The sequence below is a fragment of the Acipenser ruthenus genome, chromosome 2 (assembly GCF_902713425.1).
Source record: "Acipenser ruthenus chromosome 2, fAciRut3.2 maternal haplotype, whole genome shotgun sequence".
Lineage (NCBI taxonomy): Eukaryota > Metazoa > Chordata > Actinopteri > Acipenseriformes > Acipenseridae > Acipenser > Acipenser ruthenus.
This window is the reverse complement of record NC_081190.1, coordinates 109,384,956-109,401,103: the sequence shown is the minus strand read 5'-3', so window position 1 is coordinate 109,401,103 and position 16,148 is coordinate 109,384,956. Positions and strand designations below refer to the sequence as shown.

General features: G+C 35.1%; 1 protein-coding gene across 3 annotated transcripts in view; it reads right to left on the bottom strand.

The window, feature by feature from the left end:
- LOC117408734 (atrial natriuretic peptide-converting enzyme-like) overlaps positions 1 to 14,894 on the bottom strand; it is a 53,315-nt gene extending 38,421 nt beyond the window's left edge. The window contains exons 1-4 of one of the 3 annotated variants that reach the window (XM_034014003.3): positions 14,765 to 14,894; positions 11,738 to 11,882; positions 7,085 to 7,498; positions 2,282 to 2,492 (exon numbers count right to left, since the gene is read on the bottom strand). In XM_034014003.3, coding sequence (XP_033869894.3) covers positions 2,282 to 2,492; positions 7,085 to 7,498; positions 11,738 to 11,858 — 746 coding nt within the window. In that variant the 5' untranslated portion in view covers positions 11,859 to 11,882; positions 14,765 to 14,894. Of the gene's footprint in view, positions 1 to 2,281; positions 2,493 to 7,084; positions 7,499 to 11,737; positions 11,883 to 12,629; positions 12,749 to 12,968; positions 13,208 to 14,764 lie in introns of those variants that run through there. The other 2 variants (XM_034014000.3, XM_034014002.3) reach the window with 2 other exon arrangements.
- Between the last annotated feature and the right edge of the window lie 1,254 nt (positions 14,895 to 16,148).

Genomic DNA, 16,148 nt, shown 5'->3' with positions numbered 1-16,148 from the left:
GGCTATGTTTCTAAGTGGGAATGTGCAGTAGCAGGGTATTCATTTTATATGCGTAATTACCTCTTAATCACTTAATCACATCCAGAGACAAGGAGTGACCCTACTACATCTCCCTGACAACATTTGTTTTTCCTATTTAGTGTTCAGTCTGTAAAGTAAAACTTCAACAGAACTAACTAGGTTCAGTCAATTTGTATATCTGTAATTGTATAACAGGCATTAATAAACCTATTTTATGTTCCTGTGCCAGTTGGGATGTTTTATATAGTGGTCTGAGTTTCCACACTGCCTTCTTCATATTTTTGGAATCTCAGTATATCAGCTAAGGGGGGTCAGATAAGTAATAACATGACATATCCAGCAAAAAAAAAAAACACCTGAAGATTGAAGATTATTTAAATTGAGCTGCACTGTGTTTATTTCTTCTTACACAGGACTAACTGCAATATTTAAACAAAACAACGCTAGACGTTTCCATACTGGTACTGTGTCTAAGAATGTAACAGCAAAATTTGTTGGAGTTATTAGCAAATCAAATGCAATTGAAGAAACTGCAACTCATCTGATTTCATACTAAAGTATTCTATTTGTTCTTTTCCCTGTCCCTTCAGAACATCACAGCTGGGTGCAGCTCCAGCTTATTGAATCCTGTCTGATCTGAAAGAACAGCAGTCAAATCCTATCTAGTTTTATTAGGGCAATATGTCTTTGGAACATGGCCTGTGACTAGAATCTTAAGAAGACTAATAATTATTCAATACAATTCAAGATTTGTATTATTATGCAACTAAAGAAGCCCTACGCTCTAATGTAAAGTTAACTTTACACTATAAATGCCTGATATCAGTTTAAAAAGCAATAACCATCCAAAGTGAAGAAAATCATGCTATCAAATAAAGGTTAAAATGAATTGTTATTTACATGATAAAGTAGGTCATTGGAAAACATGTTTTGTACTAAGTTTAGTTTTCTATGCTCGATACAGCTTATTTTAGTTACAGTATAAGCTGCTACACTGGTAGCTCAGAAACCTGATGTATGCAATTGTTAATAATTGTGCAATTTGTACTTATCATTGAACTTGAATACAAAATAAATAAAGGCACTGTTCCAAAATGACTTGTTACAGCTGACTCCTAATTTGACCTCTTATCGATAGAAATAACAACTTTAATTAAGCCCTGTTTTGTTTAAGTAAAATGAAAACAAGCGGTAATGATGCAGACAAGTTCAATATTTTCACTGTGATCAACATCACTGGTAAAAGCAGACATCCATTTAATCTATAACAGGAACACCACTGTAGACTATATCAATATTGTACTTAAGTTTTTTAAACCGATGTTCCAATACATAAATGTTGGTCAATTTACCGGGATTCCCCCATTAGAAAAGACAGACATTTTTTAACAAAATAATTAACACATACGCAGTTAAAAACAGGTAAAGTCATTTGTCCAGAACTTGTGAATAATTATGAATGTTTTTTTTTTTTTTTTTTAAAGACAGCGGTTCATCAGGGGAAGAAGACAGAATAGTCTGAATGTTCAGTTGTAGTTTAGTGTCTGCATATTACAGAATTTGCAGGAAATGAGCTAGTAACCTTGAGATTTGAATGTTTTAAAAGGCCTGTATTAAAAATAACAGCTCAGAATGGCAGATAGAACTGTGCAAGCCTTAAAGAGTTCTTGCACCAAAGCAATAAGCCATCAGCAGAACTACTGAATTCAAACCATCAGAAGAATAAGGCTTTGAAACTTCGGATTGTGATCTAGTCTCCTATGTCCTGCTATAGTTAACAGTTTTGACATGTTGATGGAAACTCAGTCTAGGTTTTTATTTCATAGAGCTAGAGTGGCTTGTTTATGAAAGTCCTTAAATAGCAGTGAAATCTGTTTATATAACAAGCACTGTACATTTAAATGAAACAATAAAATCTTAATTTGGTTAGGTTTGGTGATCATTTCTGCTGGTGGATCTTTACCTTAATTCAGTGTAAGTTGTGTGTTTACAGTATTCGGTATAATTGTTAGTACTATGATCCATAGGTACTTTACAAACAGAGGAGACATGTCAGATGCAGGCTGAAATACACAAAGGATATTGAACAAGATATCATTTAACCCTTGTCATGTAATACTAAACCTTCTTGGTTGGGTGTTGCTCTTTGTCTGAACTCTAATGAACAACAAGAGCTTCAAGGTCAGAGTGTTGGTTCAGATGTGTTTGCGACAGTAAATGTCAGGGGTTCTTATCGCTGGTGTTTCTGCCTCTAACATACCTTTTGCCGTCTTCATTCCTGCATTCTGGAAGTGCTAAGTTGCAGCCAAACAGCATGATGTGGTGATAACAGTTGAGGCGGTTCAGATAGCTGAAGAACTTGAGGAAAACCTCAACTTCAATGCCTTTTACTATGGAAAGTTGGGATGTGAGACTGGTCTGGTTGTAGGGAAGGATTTGGCACTGATTCACGCTGATATCCGTACAGGTATCTAAAAAAGTTAAGAAAATTGAGACTTGAAATAAGATTCATATTAATTGCTTTGCTTGTTTTATTTAAGTTGTAGGCTTCGAGTTAATGAAATAACCCATCCATAGCAGTGTGTACATTTAAATAATGACAAACCACTGAATAACCTTGAGGTTTCTTACAAAGAAAAATGCAGCAATCCTTCATTCCAGGAAGCTTATCACTGGCTTTTAATTAGCAGTTACAAAATTCCATACAAAATACTCTAGTTTCTTAATAGTGTCCTGTTATTTACTATAGTATGTACTGTAGTATAATACAGTATTTCCATATGAGATAAGGGACACATTCTGGTCTCAGCCTTTGAGTACTTAAAGTTCCAAAATGTTAGGGACAAAAAAAAGTTTGATATGTGATCCAGTAGTTGTCAAATAAACAATTCAAGTGCAATAAGCAACACGCTAACAATATGACAGGTGGAAAACATCACCACTAGTGTGTTCAGCACAAAGATTAGGAATATATCAAAGCTTTGTATTTGGTGTATTGTTTTCCCGCTAATAGATAACACTTATTTGGTTAAGGTGGTACACGTGACAATGTTGTTGGTTACCACTTTTGCTGCTTTCTAAAACGCTAATAAACCCAGTTCTTGCAGTATCTTGAACACCTTTTCTGTGTGTTCACAAGGCAAACTGGACTCACAGAGGGTAAATTTGGATAGCACTTAAACTGTCCTATCAACTCAATCTTACAAGGGGACTAGCAGAGTGTTTTTTTTTTTTTTTTGATTAAGTGTTTTCCTTCTCAAGGTCTTCGTGAAATCAAATTAGAACATGTATAAGCTTCTTCATAGTCTGGTTTAGCAACAAAGTTGAACCTACTGTGAAGTAAAAAAAAAATAATAATAATAGTCTAAACTATTAAAAACCTTCTGAACTTTCAAATTGACTTTGCTTTATTTTCCCCACAACCTAACTTGTAAAGATAACACTCTCTGAGAAACTCAGAAAGTAAGATGTCACTGTAACGGTATATAACTAAAACATTCCTAACATAAACATACAAAACATTAAAATGAAAAATCAGCAAAAACGTTTATTTGACCAAGCACGTATATGTATTGTCTTCAGATTTATCTTTATTATTTATTTTAATAAAATAGGCTGTGATTTTATTTCTAAGTTGTATCATATTTTTGTCCGCTTAAGCATTTTATCTGTGGGAGCAGTTAGACCTTTCTGCTGGGCCCCAAATACATTGGATTTGAACAGCTTTACCCAAGATTTCCTATTGGTCTGATGCCTACTTCTAATTTGCTACAGATCTTTCGCTATGCATATGTATATCCAGGTCAGGTTAAAAGTAAGTGGTTCAAGATCTAAGTAGAATGAAGTCAGCCTCATTGTATTGGAACAGGGTGACTGTTTAAATGACCTGTGTAAATCACTGTAATCCCATTTACTTTGCATATTATCTAGCAATGCCAAATATAGATGTCTTGACCATGTACACATCAATGTTGTCCACATGCAGTCTCATCCACATTAGTGTTGCAGTGTTTCTTAACAAAAAGCAACAGCACTCTAATGGAGGACTTCCCAAGCTGACTTTTTTAAATGTATAAACATGTTTAATCCTAAGGTTTTAATATTAAACAGAATATAAGCATATTAACACTGAAGAACAACATATATACACACAGTCACCTCCAAAATTATTGGCACCCTTGATAAAGATGAGCAAAAAAGGATGTAGAAAATAAACACAGGTAATGAGCTATATTTTATGCTCAAATATATGGGAAAACCATATTCTTTTATTCTAATACAATTGCTCAGAAAGATAGGTGTCAGAATTATTGGCACCCCTAAAGATTCTTATAAATAAAATCAAACAAAATTAAATCTGCATTAACATTCTACTTCTTTAAGTTCATCACAATCTTAAGTAACTGTATTGTGGCCTTCCATGGCTTCCTGTTTCACTGGGGTATAAAAATGAGGTAACACGCATATGAAATCCATTTGTCATCCATCACCATGGGGAAAGGCAAAGAACACACAAATTAAAAGAGACAAATGGTTGTTGAACTTCATAAATCAGGCAATGGGTACAAAACAATAGCTAAAAAACTAAATATAACACTTACCACTATTAGGGCAATAATTAAGAAGTTCAAAACCACTGGAACAGTGGTAAACTTGCCTGGTAGAGGACGCAAGTGAGGCAGATGGTTCGGGAGGTAAAGGGAAATCCAAGGGCCACAGTTGGAGAATTACAGAACTTGGCTGCATCTTGGGGTCACCAAGATGCCAAATCTACAATTAGATGCCACCTCCATGCCAATAGGCTATTTGGAAGGGTTGCCAGAAAAAAAAGCCTTTATTGAGAGCAACCAACAAATGTAAGCGCCTGGTTTGCTAAACGGCATTGGCACTTCGATTGGAACCGGGTGCTATGGTCAGATGAGACGAAAATAGAACTCTTTGGCCACGCACACCAGCGGTGGGTTTGGCGTCGAAAGAAGGATGCGTGTGCAGAAAAGAACCTCATACCTACTGTAAAATATGGTGGTGGATCTTTGATGTTATGGGGCTGTTTTGCTTCCACTGGTCCTGGGGCCCTTGTTAAGGTCAATGGCATCATGAACTCTACCCAGTACCAGGATATTTTAGCCAAAAACCTGGTTGCCTCTGCCAGGAGGCTGAAACTTGGCCGCAAGTGGATCTTCCAGCAAGACAATGACCCCAAGTACACATCAAAATCCACAAAGAAATGGTTAATTGACCACAAAATCAACATTTTGCAATGGCCATCTCAGTCTCCGGACTTGAACCCCACTGAAAATGTGTGGTTTCAGTTGAAGAGGGCAGTCCATAAGCGCAGACCGAAGGATATCAAGGATCTGGAAAGACTCTGTATGGAGAAATTGTCTAAGATCCCTCCCAATGTGTTCTCCAATCTCATTAAATTATAGAAATAGACTCAGTGTCGTTATCCTTGCACAAAAGGTGCACAAAGTACTAAAAACAAGGGTGCCAATAATTGACACCATTTTTCTTTTGGAAATAAATTTATAATTTGAGAAATGTGTAATTTTGGTTGATTCCATTGAATCATTAATAAAGTCAAATATATTCCACATGTTGGAAAATTACAATATAGCTCAGTACTGGTATTATTTATTTTATACAGTCTTTTTTGCTCATCTTTATCAAGGGTGCCAACAATTTTGGAGGCGACTGTATATGATAAAAAATATACAGCTGGCGCTATAAAAGTGTTTGAAAGTCTTGGTATAATCAGGGGGGCTTCGTATTTGAACGTTGCATCAAAGGTCTCCTTCAGTGACAATTCACCACAAAAGAAATGTAGACTGCATCTCCTGGTTAAAAACAAGTCCACAACATGTATGGCTCAGTTAAAAAACAAGACACTTACTACATAAAAATACTGAATCACTATGTATGTAAGAAATTTGACATGTTTTTAACCGGGAGATGCAGTCTACATTTCTTTTGTGGTGAATTGTCACTGAAGGAGACCTTTGAGATATGTATATATACATATATATATAGATATATATAAATATATATATACAGACACACATGATACTGGACTCCATATAATCTGGTTAATTGGGCTAATACTTTAGCCAGTAGTATTATTATTTGTTCATTTGTTTATTTAGCAGACGACTTTACCCAATGCGACTTACAGAGACTAGGGTGTGTGAACTATGCATCAGCTGCAGAGTCACTTACAACTACGTCTCACCCGAAAGACAGAGCACAAGGAGGTTACAGTAAGTGACTTGCTCAGGAACACACAATGAGTCAGTGAGTGAGCCAGGATTTGAACTATTAACTATTACTATTGAGAATAGTTGCTAGTACTGAAGTATTTATTATAATTCCTCAGAAGTTAATGGGACTATTTCATCTCTGCGTGCCACATGTCAGGTTAGCAGATGTCTTTACCCAACAGTCATTTTTTTCAGGCGCTGTACTAACACCACAGGTTTACAGTTACATTTCTTCAAAGCTGTCTCTAAAAAGCTGGCTCCAATTTATGATGCTGATCGGAAGAGAATGGTAAAAGGAAATTTGTTTAAGAATGATGTAATGGTTGGCTAATTAAAGAATAAGATAGCATTGTACCTAACATGAATGTACTCTTGATTACATAAAACCAACCTTATTAAGATTCTAAACCAACACCTGCGATTTTGCAAACCACAAGTTTTCAGTTTCTTTTTAGATTCTTAATGTGATTTCATTACTCCCATTTCTTGGAAGCATTGCAATTCATTGGCTGAAATATAATACAACTCGGGTGTAATCTGCAATTACCAACACACCCTCAATAAAAATATCATTTTAAGTAGTTTCTCTGTAAGGAAAAAACACCATTTACAATTCTAAAACAAACAAAAAATAATTCTGACGATGATTCAAAGTATCTAACTCATTGTTGGTTTTCAACAGCTTCTGATTCAGCACGTCTTGGCAACCCAATGCAATTGCTTTTCCCTGTGTCAAACTATTTTGCTGCGGTTGTGGATAACTAAAGAAGGACAGACAATCCTGACAGCTTGATTATCATACTTACCATTTACTGGATATGGCTTTGCTGGCTCTTGCGTAGTAACCTGTACAATAGGACTAAACGTTGTCAGGGATGTCATCCAGTCCGGTAGAGTAGCAGATGTCGTGCTGGACCATAGCCTGTTGTCTTGCTCTGTGCTATGCAGCCTCGAGTCCTCCCTAGTGGGTGCTTTCGTTAGAAGACTGGGTCTCAAGGTTATGTTTTCTGAGCGTGGCACGAGATTATCCATCACTGTAGGGTGCTGGTCATCACTGGTGGTTGAGAACACAGACTGGGTGCCCAGCTCAGTGTTTGGAGTCGTCTCCAATGGGGAGCTTTCAAAAATGTTTGTGATAGGAATGTGTGATGTTTGGGCACGGTCACTGCTGGACAGAAGGTCATTCTCACTCGACTCAAAGAAGCCTTTTCCTACTACACCTATTAAGAAAAAATAAGAAGAAAGAAAAATTATTACACCTTTATTTATTTATGTATTTCTACAAGTAAATGACAGATTTTGCAACTGAAATGTCCCGTTCAGGAAACAGAATTAGAAATGTAGAAGGAAATATAAAAACATATGGTGCAAATTTCTACAGTATAATTAAAAATAATCCATTGTCCTTTTTTTTGATACCGTTGTCACAGGAAATAAGTTAGTTGGGAAATAAGTTAGCATTTGCCTTTTTGAGCCTTTCTACGCTTGCGTGAATCTTAGGTCTTAAAAGGCAAGGTTAAGCCGTCGCCATTTTCTGCCTGTGAACTTTAATTCAGAACAGACTGTTACTGTGATCTTTCCAATGTGTCTAGTAAATTGTTTTACTCTTAAACATGTCGTCAGGATCTTAATTAAACGCTACATTATATGTGGTAAAAATCGAAAACATGTCGTTGTAATATTAAAAACATTTTTTTCATATTATTATTTAATAATAGGTTAACTTTAGGCTACATAGTTTACAAAGATTACATTTAATCGCTGGCTACTTTATATTATATTATATTATATTATATTATATTATATTATATTATATTATATTATATTATATTATAGGTTTTCTACGTACACGTACTTGCAATATATTTGCGAATATATCAATCTGGATTGTTGGGCACAGTTTTGTGCACTGGAGGGATCTCCACAGAGAACCTTGCCTTTAAGTCCTAAGATTCACGCATGCGTAGAAAGGCTCAAAAAGGCAAATGCTAACTTATTTCCCAGCTAACTTATTTCCTGTGACAGGGTATCACATTTTTAATCAAACAATTCTGTTATAACAGGCTTTTCTACTTGAAGGGGGATTGTAAAATTAATCTGTCTTTGAATCCTGCTGTGCTTTTGGCTTTTAATTTAAGTTAGAATTTTAACTAATAACATGAAATTACACTTGGCAACGCTTTAAAAAAAAACACATTATTATTGCCCAGTTATTATCGACTTCATATATAGCATGGTCATATAAAAAGATTTCATGAGTATGTTTATATTTTGTTTTTTTTTAATCACTTTCTACTGACTTCAGCACATAATTGTGTGATATAATGCTAAACTGCTTCTGTTCAAGCAAACTTTTCATAATCCATTTTATAATCGCCAACCACAGCATTTTAAATAGGCCTGAGACAAGCTTTAAGTTTTAAAATTATTCAAATAAAATTGTCTAGTTAATGCACAGTTTCCTTTTTAATATATCAATAAAAAAGGGTTAGCGAATTACTGAAACGTAAACCATACTTCATGATCCTAACATTGCAGGCCTCTAGGAAAGAGGTGTAGGAAAAATAACAGCACTCAAAACAGCAGACTGTTAGTGCAGTTTTGGAAACATAACTCTGCTCAACACAACAGACCAGTAAACCAGTCCCAGTCTAAGTCAATCCCATATGTCATTTTTGTATCACTTATTTCAATATACTACAGCTATGGCCAAAAGTTCTGTATCACCCTATATAATTAATTCATTTAGCTTCATAAGGTCGAAAGAAACCTGCTGAATAATGTTATATTATCATATTGAATTACACACCGCTTCGTAGCTTTCCATATACTTCAAAATCTAATAGAAAATACTGTTCTACTAATATAGCTTCTGGTAGACATTTGCAACATCATTTTGTAGTTTCTTTGGTTACATGATGATAAATATAGATTATTTGTATTATTAATTATGTCTCAATCCTAAAATTTGAGGTGATGCTAAACTTTTGGCCATAGCTGTATATGACACTAAAATGTTTTATTTAGTTGTAGTGGTCTTGTCCTGTTTACTTACTGCTGAAAGAGAAACCACAAGTCATGCTGATAAAACATATAGGCAGATATTACCCTGGCTTCTATCAGCACTTAATAATGCAAGGAAATTATATAGTAAGTGCATTTCCATGTGTGTAAATGACCTTTTAACATACTGAATATATCTACATAAATTATATTATATATTATATATATATATATATATATATATATATATATATATATATATATATATATATATATATATATATATAAACAGCTGTGTCTGCAAACCCTAGTGACCAAAATTAGCTTTTAGTCTCCCAAAAGGAAAGTGACTTCTAGCATCTGGTGAACTAGCCACCAATGTAACAGGTGTTTTTGTTGTGAAATACAAGAAGAATTTAACAGATCTGACTGCCAATATAAAAAAAAAAACTGAGCATCTCATGCAGCCCAAGAAGTGTCTGTTTTTATGGTTAACTGGAAGTGGGAAATCCATATTTCACGAGGGATGCTGGCGGATAGCCAAGACATACATGTATAGAACAGAAAACGTATATTACTAGACCTACACACAAATGTGGAAATGATTTCCTTCATAGACTTTACCTGCTAAGACATGATATCATTTCCTCTTCCTTTAACAGCTGAACAATAGCAGTACTCTAGACAGATTTTACCAGACCACTTCATAAAATGGGGCTGGCAATGTGGGTGTAGCGATGAGAAGACTCACTACCATATTTGGCTTTAACAACTGTGTTTGATTGTGACATGAAACACCTACGGTATGTACCAACCTCCAGGTACTTTATCCAGCAGGAATATATTGGGACAAGAACATAAGTAATAAACTTATGTTCTTGTCCAAACCAGATATTTCTTTTTTATTATTATTTTTGTTTTTTATTTAGTAGTACTGCACTATATTCCATGCAATCTTGAGGCATTCAAACAGCTGTCATATATATATATATATATATATATATATATATATATATATATATATATATATATATATATATATATATATAAATAATAGACACATACACATGATGATAATGCCCACAAGGAGCATTTGTTTTATTTAAAAGGGTTGATAGTTGCCCACAATCTATTTTTTTTAACAATTCTTGACTGTAAAGCTGAACGCACACTTTTGGCATCAGTCTTCTGCAGCTTTAGTATTTAGTCATACGAATAATTTAAGCTGTGGATAATCCAAAGTATATAAAGAAAATACAAAAGTTAAATATAATTAAGCCAACGGTGTCCTTTTTTAATTGAATGTTTTGGAATTAGCTCTATTAATGGAGATGTTTCATTAGGTTTTATGCTTTGTTCTGTGTACTCTGAACAGCGAAATGGCAAAATTGGGGAGGTACTGTAGGTGGTATATCACTGCAAAATAATCTTGATTCAGTATTTTAGGATTTGGTAATTCCCATCACAAACAACACTTAATAAATCAACAAATATCTGAAAAAGAAAACACATGTACACATGCAGACACACATTCAGGAAAAGCTGCGTCTATAAATAAACTGGAATGACTCCAGAATAAACTATAGCCATATGATGTGTCAAGTATTGCCGAGTGTGAAGTCATCTCCACGATTTTCTATCTGCATCTATTTCGAGATGTACGCTCTGTGTCATGGTGTACTTTAGTATCTGAATACCCACAGAGAGAGGCAAGTTTCTCCTACAGAGAACAGTGTACTGAGCCCACTCTGAAAACAGGTCCATCACCACTCCTAACAGCATTACATATTGTACATCCTAGGTTGTAAATCCAAAGTAAACTCAGCAGGATAATCCATCTCCAATAAATAAACAAGACTATCCTCTCATAAAATGACGGGTGCCTGCCTGTACTTCATTACATGCATTCAGGTACGGAAGGGAACAATAAAAGGCAACGGCTTTTCATTCTGGGCAACTTTCCTTTAACCTACTTCTATCCCAGTGGTACATTTTTCAGTAAGGATAAATACAGTTGCAGAAAACCTATGCAACGTTCTAATTTATGTGTGTACGATATCTCCATCCCATAAAACACATGTACCTGGCAGAAAGCAGCCCCCCTCCCTCTCTCCCCCCTCCAGGGTGTATTGTTAGGTTTCAGTAAAGCAGATGTGAGTGAACAATTGTTAAGTGTATTTGAGCCAATTTACAATTTCTACAATAATGCACATTGTAGGACTGTAGGAGTAGGATACTACTTAGTATTTAAACAAACTGGAAAGCCAACAATGCCTGCATTCTGATTAAATCGAGGGCATAGGAGAAACAGGGATGGAAATAAGACTCCTATCAAATAGCAGTTTCACCCAATTCCTGGTTTTGATATGTGTTAATTAGCCCCAGTGTATAGGTAACAAACAGGTGTGTCTTATTAACAGTTATCTTGTAGGATAATTAGACAGGCAGCAACTTACCTACAAAAGCCAAAAAGATAACCAGTAAACAGATGAGAGCACAAATACATGGAATCAAAATAAACAGCAGGAGCCTGAGGTACTTTGCAGATCCCAGTTTCTGAGAACAAGCATCCCCCATATTGTCTTCATCTGTCCCGGACACCTGTTTAAGACAACAAGGCAACAGTTTAGTCCAATGCCATTAAGTCAATGCACGGATTCGCAGGTACAACTGAAAATGTCATTATGAGCATTCCAAACGCGCGTGCATCACTTCGGGTAAGAAACAGGTCCTAAGAATTCGACCTAATATTGCACTTACTTCTTCGTTACATTTAAAAAGATACAGCAAGCCGCAGTTGAAAAATAGCTGAACACTGCTTCATCTGTTGATTTTGAAAGACATTTTCACATGTCAGTGTAACCTACGTGCAAGATTATAAAAATGTAACACTTAGTTCTCAAAGGCTGCCATCTGTCAATATTTGTCCCTGTGAAATATTATATTCTGCCGTTTTAAATATCGACAAGACACGTTGCCCATCATTTGAAGCATCCAACTGTCAAATACTACTATGAAGATAATTTTTTTGCCACTTTTCCCCCACAACTAACATTATCTGTATGACGGTGTGGGTAGTCATATAGTGGGCTAAAACTATTTTAATCGTGCGTGATAGGGCAAATGCAGTAGCAACTGAGTCAGGTTTAAGTTGTACATTGTACTCAATAGCTTGTTAATTGTTGATAGGAGAGTCTTAAACTCGTAACGTGTACCGGTACCGGTACAGCAACATTGTAAATAACTGTGGCTGATACGAAGCCCATCACCTGCTTTGGGATTATAAATATGACACGTCTTATTGTTCACAGAAAACAAATCGCAATACTAAACACTGTACATCCTTACCTGAAAGCAATGTCAGCGCCACAAACCACTAACAATCAGTAACTTTGATGAGGCACCATGGTGTGACTTGCAGAGATAGACACGGGATAGAAACGGATGCCTCTCTCTGCTTCCCTGAGATAACGAGTAGTTTATACACGGAGGATCCTCGATCAGCACTGTCACTCGACAGAAGCGAGTCGCTGGGTCCTAGAACCTGGCAATATGTTGTATCTCCTTGGCGGGGCTTCTGGAGATGATTATATATATATATATATATATATATATATATATATATATATATATATATATATATATATACACACACACCATGTCAATACAATTATATTATACACTTACTTGCATCTGTATAACCGGAGCTTTTCAATTCTCCACAGTGTCCGAAGGTTGTTTAAAAAAAATAAAAATGCATATGGATTGGCTACTGTCGTCTTCTTTTTTAATTCTACCTTTTAACATTTTTTGTAATTGAAGCTTAAAATGTAGGTCACTAAATGTGTCATTTGAGTTGTTCCTTCCTTCTCTTAATTAGGGTGCTAGGACCCAGAGCGTCCTTCCCTCGACTGTTTCTCTCGACCAAACCCCGAGTCTGCCTATTTTTAACCAGGTATTTGGGTGTTCAGACTTTCCATTCCTACAGCAGTGGTTCTATAAAGAATGGGGAATCTGAAAGCTCATCTTGGGAAGATGTTTATTTTTAGCTATTGAAGAGGAGCAGAAAGTTCATATCTGTTTTGGGTGTGAGAAAGTGTAGTTGGCAGAGGTGAAATACACTTCACACTTTGTGGCTCGCATATTATGCTGTTAAGAGACACTCGGCCACACATTCACCTACCTAAACGTTGGAGAATTTGGAATCTCTTAGAGCGGTTACAGCTATTTGTGGCATAGAATTACGTAAATAAATACATTTTAAAGGGCACCGCAGATACATCAATCGCTTATAGCTTATTTAATTAATCATTTAATTTATGCGCTTCCCGCATTTTTATTTAAAAAATATCTAGGTGTATACCAACATTCATTGTTATTATGCTATATACAGTCCCGGACAATGTTGAGGGTGATACTTGAAAGAGATCAATTGGGGAATACAAATGGCATTATTTGGCCCCGTGTTTTTTTCAAAGACATTTAAATATTTCAATCATATCCAGTTTAAAAACTTTATATCAGATACAGCATGCATATATATATATATATATATGAGACACAGATCAGATTTATCCATGTCTTTGCTGACGTATCATTTATAATTATCACTTAAACACGAATGGGGTTCATTGATCACTAATCGGGGTTGTGCTCAAGTAAATGTAAGTAGTAATTAGCTTTTCCTTTAAAAGGCTTCTATCTGTAATTAATAATAATAACAATAACAATACATAATAATAATAATAATAATAATAATAATAATAATATGCATTGTCCTATAATCCAGTGTCTTCAGTAAGTTAGTATAGCCTTTAACTGCCCATTTTAAACATCTTCTGCACATTGTAGAACTATAACAATAGTCCTCATTGACCCCCTGGCTAAAATATTGTACAATTGGCATCATAACTATATAGCCAGATTTTGGTCGTTTTTATTATCGCAACAATAGGTTTAAAGGCGTATCAATAATAACACACATACATAACATTAGTATTGTAAAGTTTTACACATTCATAATTAAATTGTCTCTGTTTACTATTGCCTGTCAGTACTTTCTACAAAGAATAGAGTGGAATGAAGGAACCCCTTTACATTTTAAGCAGTCAGCAATACAATTGTCATAAGATATTCAAATTAAGTAATACAGAATAATGTTAGGTCTAATATCACAAAACTAATTTATTGTCCGCGATACATTGTTGCATTTGATCAACTACATAAATCACTACATACAATCAGCTTGTGGAATCTGTAGAATGTAAGCTACAGTTAGTTAAACATTATATAGATATTATAAAGTTAAATATTATAAATATAGATATTTTCTTTACAAGCGTCGTCTTGTTTACTAACCTATTAAAAAAAAAACTTTTTTTTTTTTACCACTCAATAATATAATTGACTCTCATCATTAGGTCGGACTATTTTAATTCCCCGTAAAAAACAAACGGTAAATGTTTATATTGTGTTGCACCTACCCGTTACTGGAGTCGGCTTGCTCGTATTGCTCTCCTGGGTTGAGTGAAGTAAACTGTTGTATTGTCTGTTCTCATCCACACATTTCCCTCTCACTTTCTCTCTCCTCGTCATTAGATTCCAGAGAGAGAGAGAGAGAGAGAGAGAAAGAGAGAGTGTGTGACTCATTTGTACTCAAATTCTATAGGCACATGCTGAGTTCGGGGGTCTCTCTCAGCGTTTACTGTGCGCTGCAAATCCCACCTCAACACCCCAGCAAAAAACAGCTTCAATTATTTTTCTAGATATGCTAAAATAGAAAAACACTACCAGAAAATTATTATTTATTATTTTTTTATTATTATTATTATTTCCGTTCTTAATACCTATTAACTGAACACAAGATATTGGTATATATTAACCATTACAAAACGTGAGCAAAGTCAAAAAGATACACAAGGATAAAAAAAAATACAGTAAAAAGGCAAGTCTATATGTAGTGTAAAAAGCAACGTTAAGCATGATGTACGAGAAAGTAATGGTAAGCAGAACAAAAAAATACACAGTAAATGCGTAAAAGTGAATGGCAAGGTTGTATTAGAAGTTTAAAACACTTACTAAAAATAAAAAATACGAATTAATGGGGATATTAGATCCTGTCTGATTTAACAGGCTTGTGTGTGTAAATCATATTAAACAGATTTGCAAGATATTTTTTTGTGACCAGCAAGGGTCTGCTTTAGTACACTGCAAACAGTAGTAAACGTGTTAACTGGTGATCCCAGTGAACCAGCTGGGCTTATCAATGCTGCTTGTTACTTTGTAAGCACATTCTTTTGTGGTTATTTTGCAGGGCAAGGAGGCCAGGTGGCGTATGCCTAGAAAATCTATCTGTAGAAACTTGATATAGATCTTTGTAGCCATTAGCCATTTACAGTACTTGACCGTTAATTTGTTATTCTCATTACGCACCTCCGAGATCTCTAGTCAACATGCTGCTATTGCAACCACGTAAATCTACTAACCCGTAATTCAACCCTCTACAAGATTTAAGAAACAAAATTAATAATCATGAATAAGATGATGAAGACTGTAGCTTTGTCACAGATTAATTTGTGATTAGCAAGTTATAAATTAAAAAAAAAAAAAACGGCCACTCAAAACATGCATCCTGTGTATGTGACTGAGGTGCTTCGAGTTGCATTTGGTATAAGGTGCACCCGATTACAAATACCATTGTATATTTATCTTGTATGTAACACACAACCTGTACATAACACTGATGTACACGCATTAAACTCTTAAAGCTTATGGTGACTGTGATTTTACCTCTCCCTGATCTGAAGGAGACAGGATGTTTTTATCACACGTTTTGTGATTGTTGCTTAGCAAAAGACAACAAAAAAA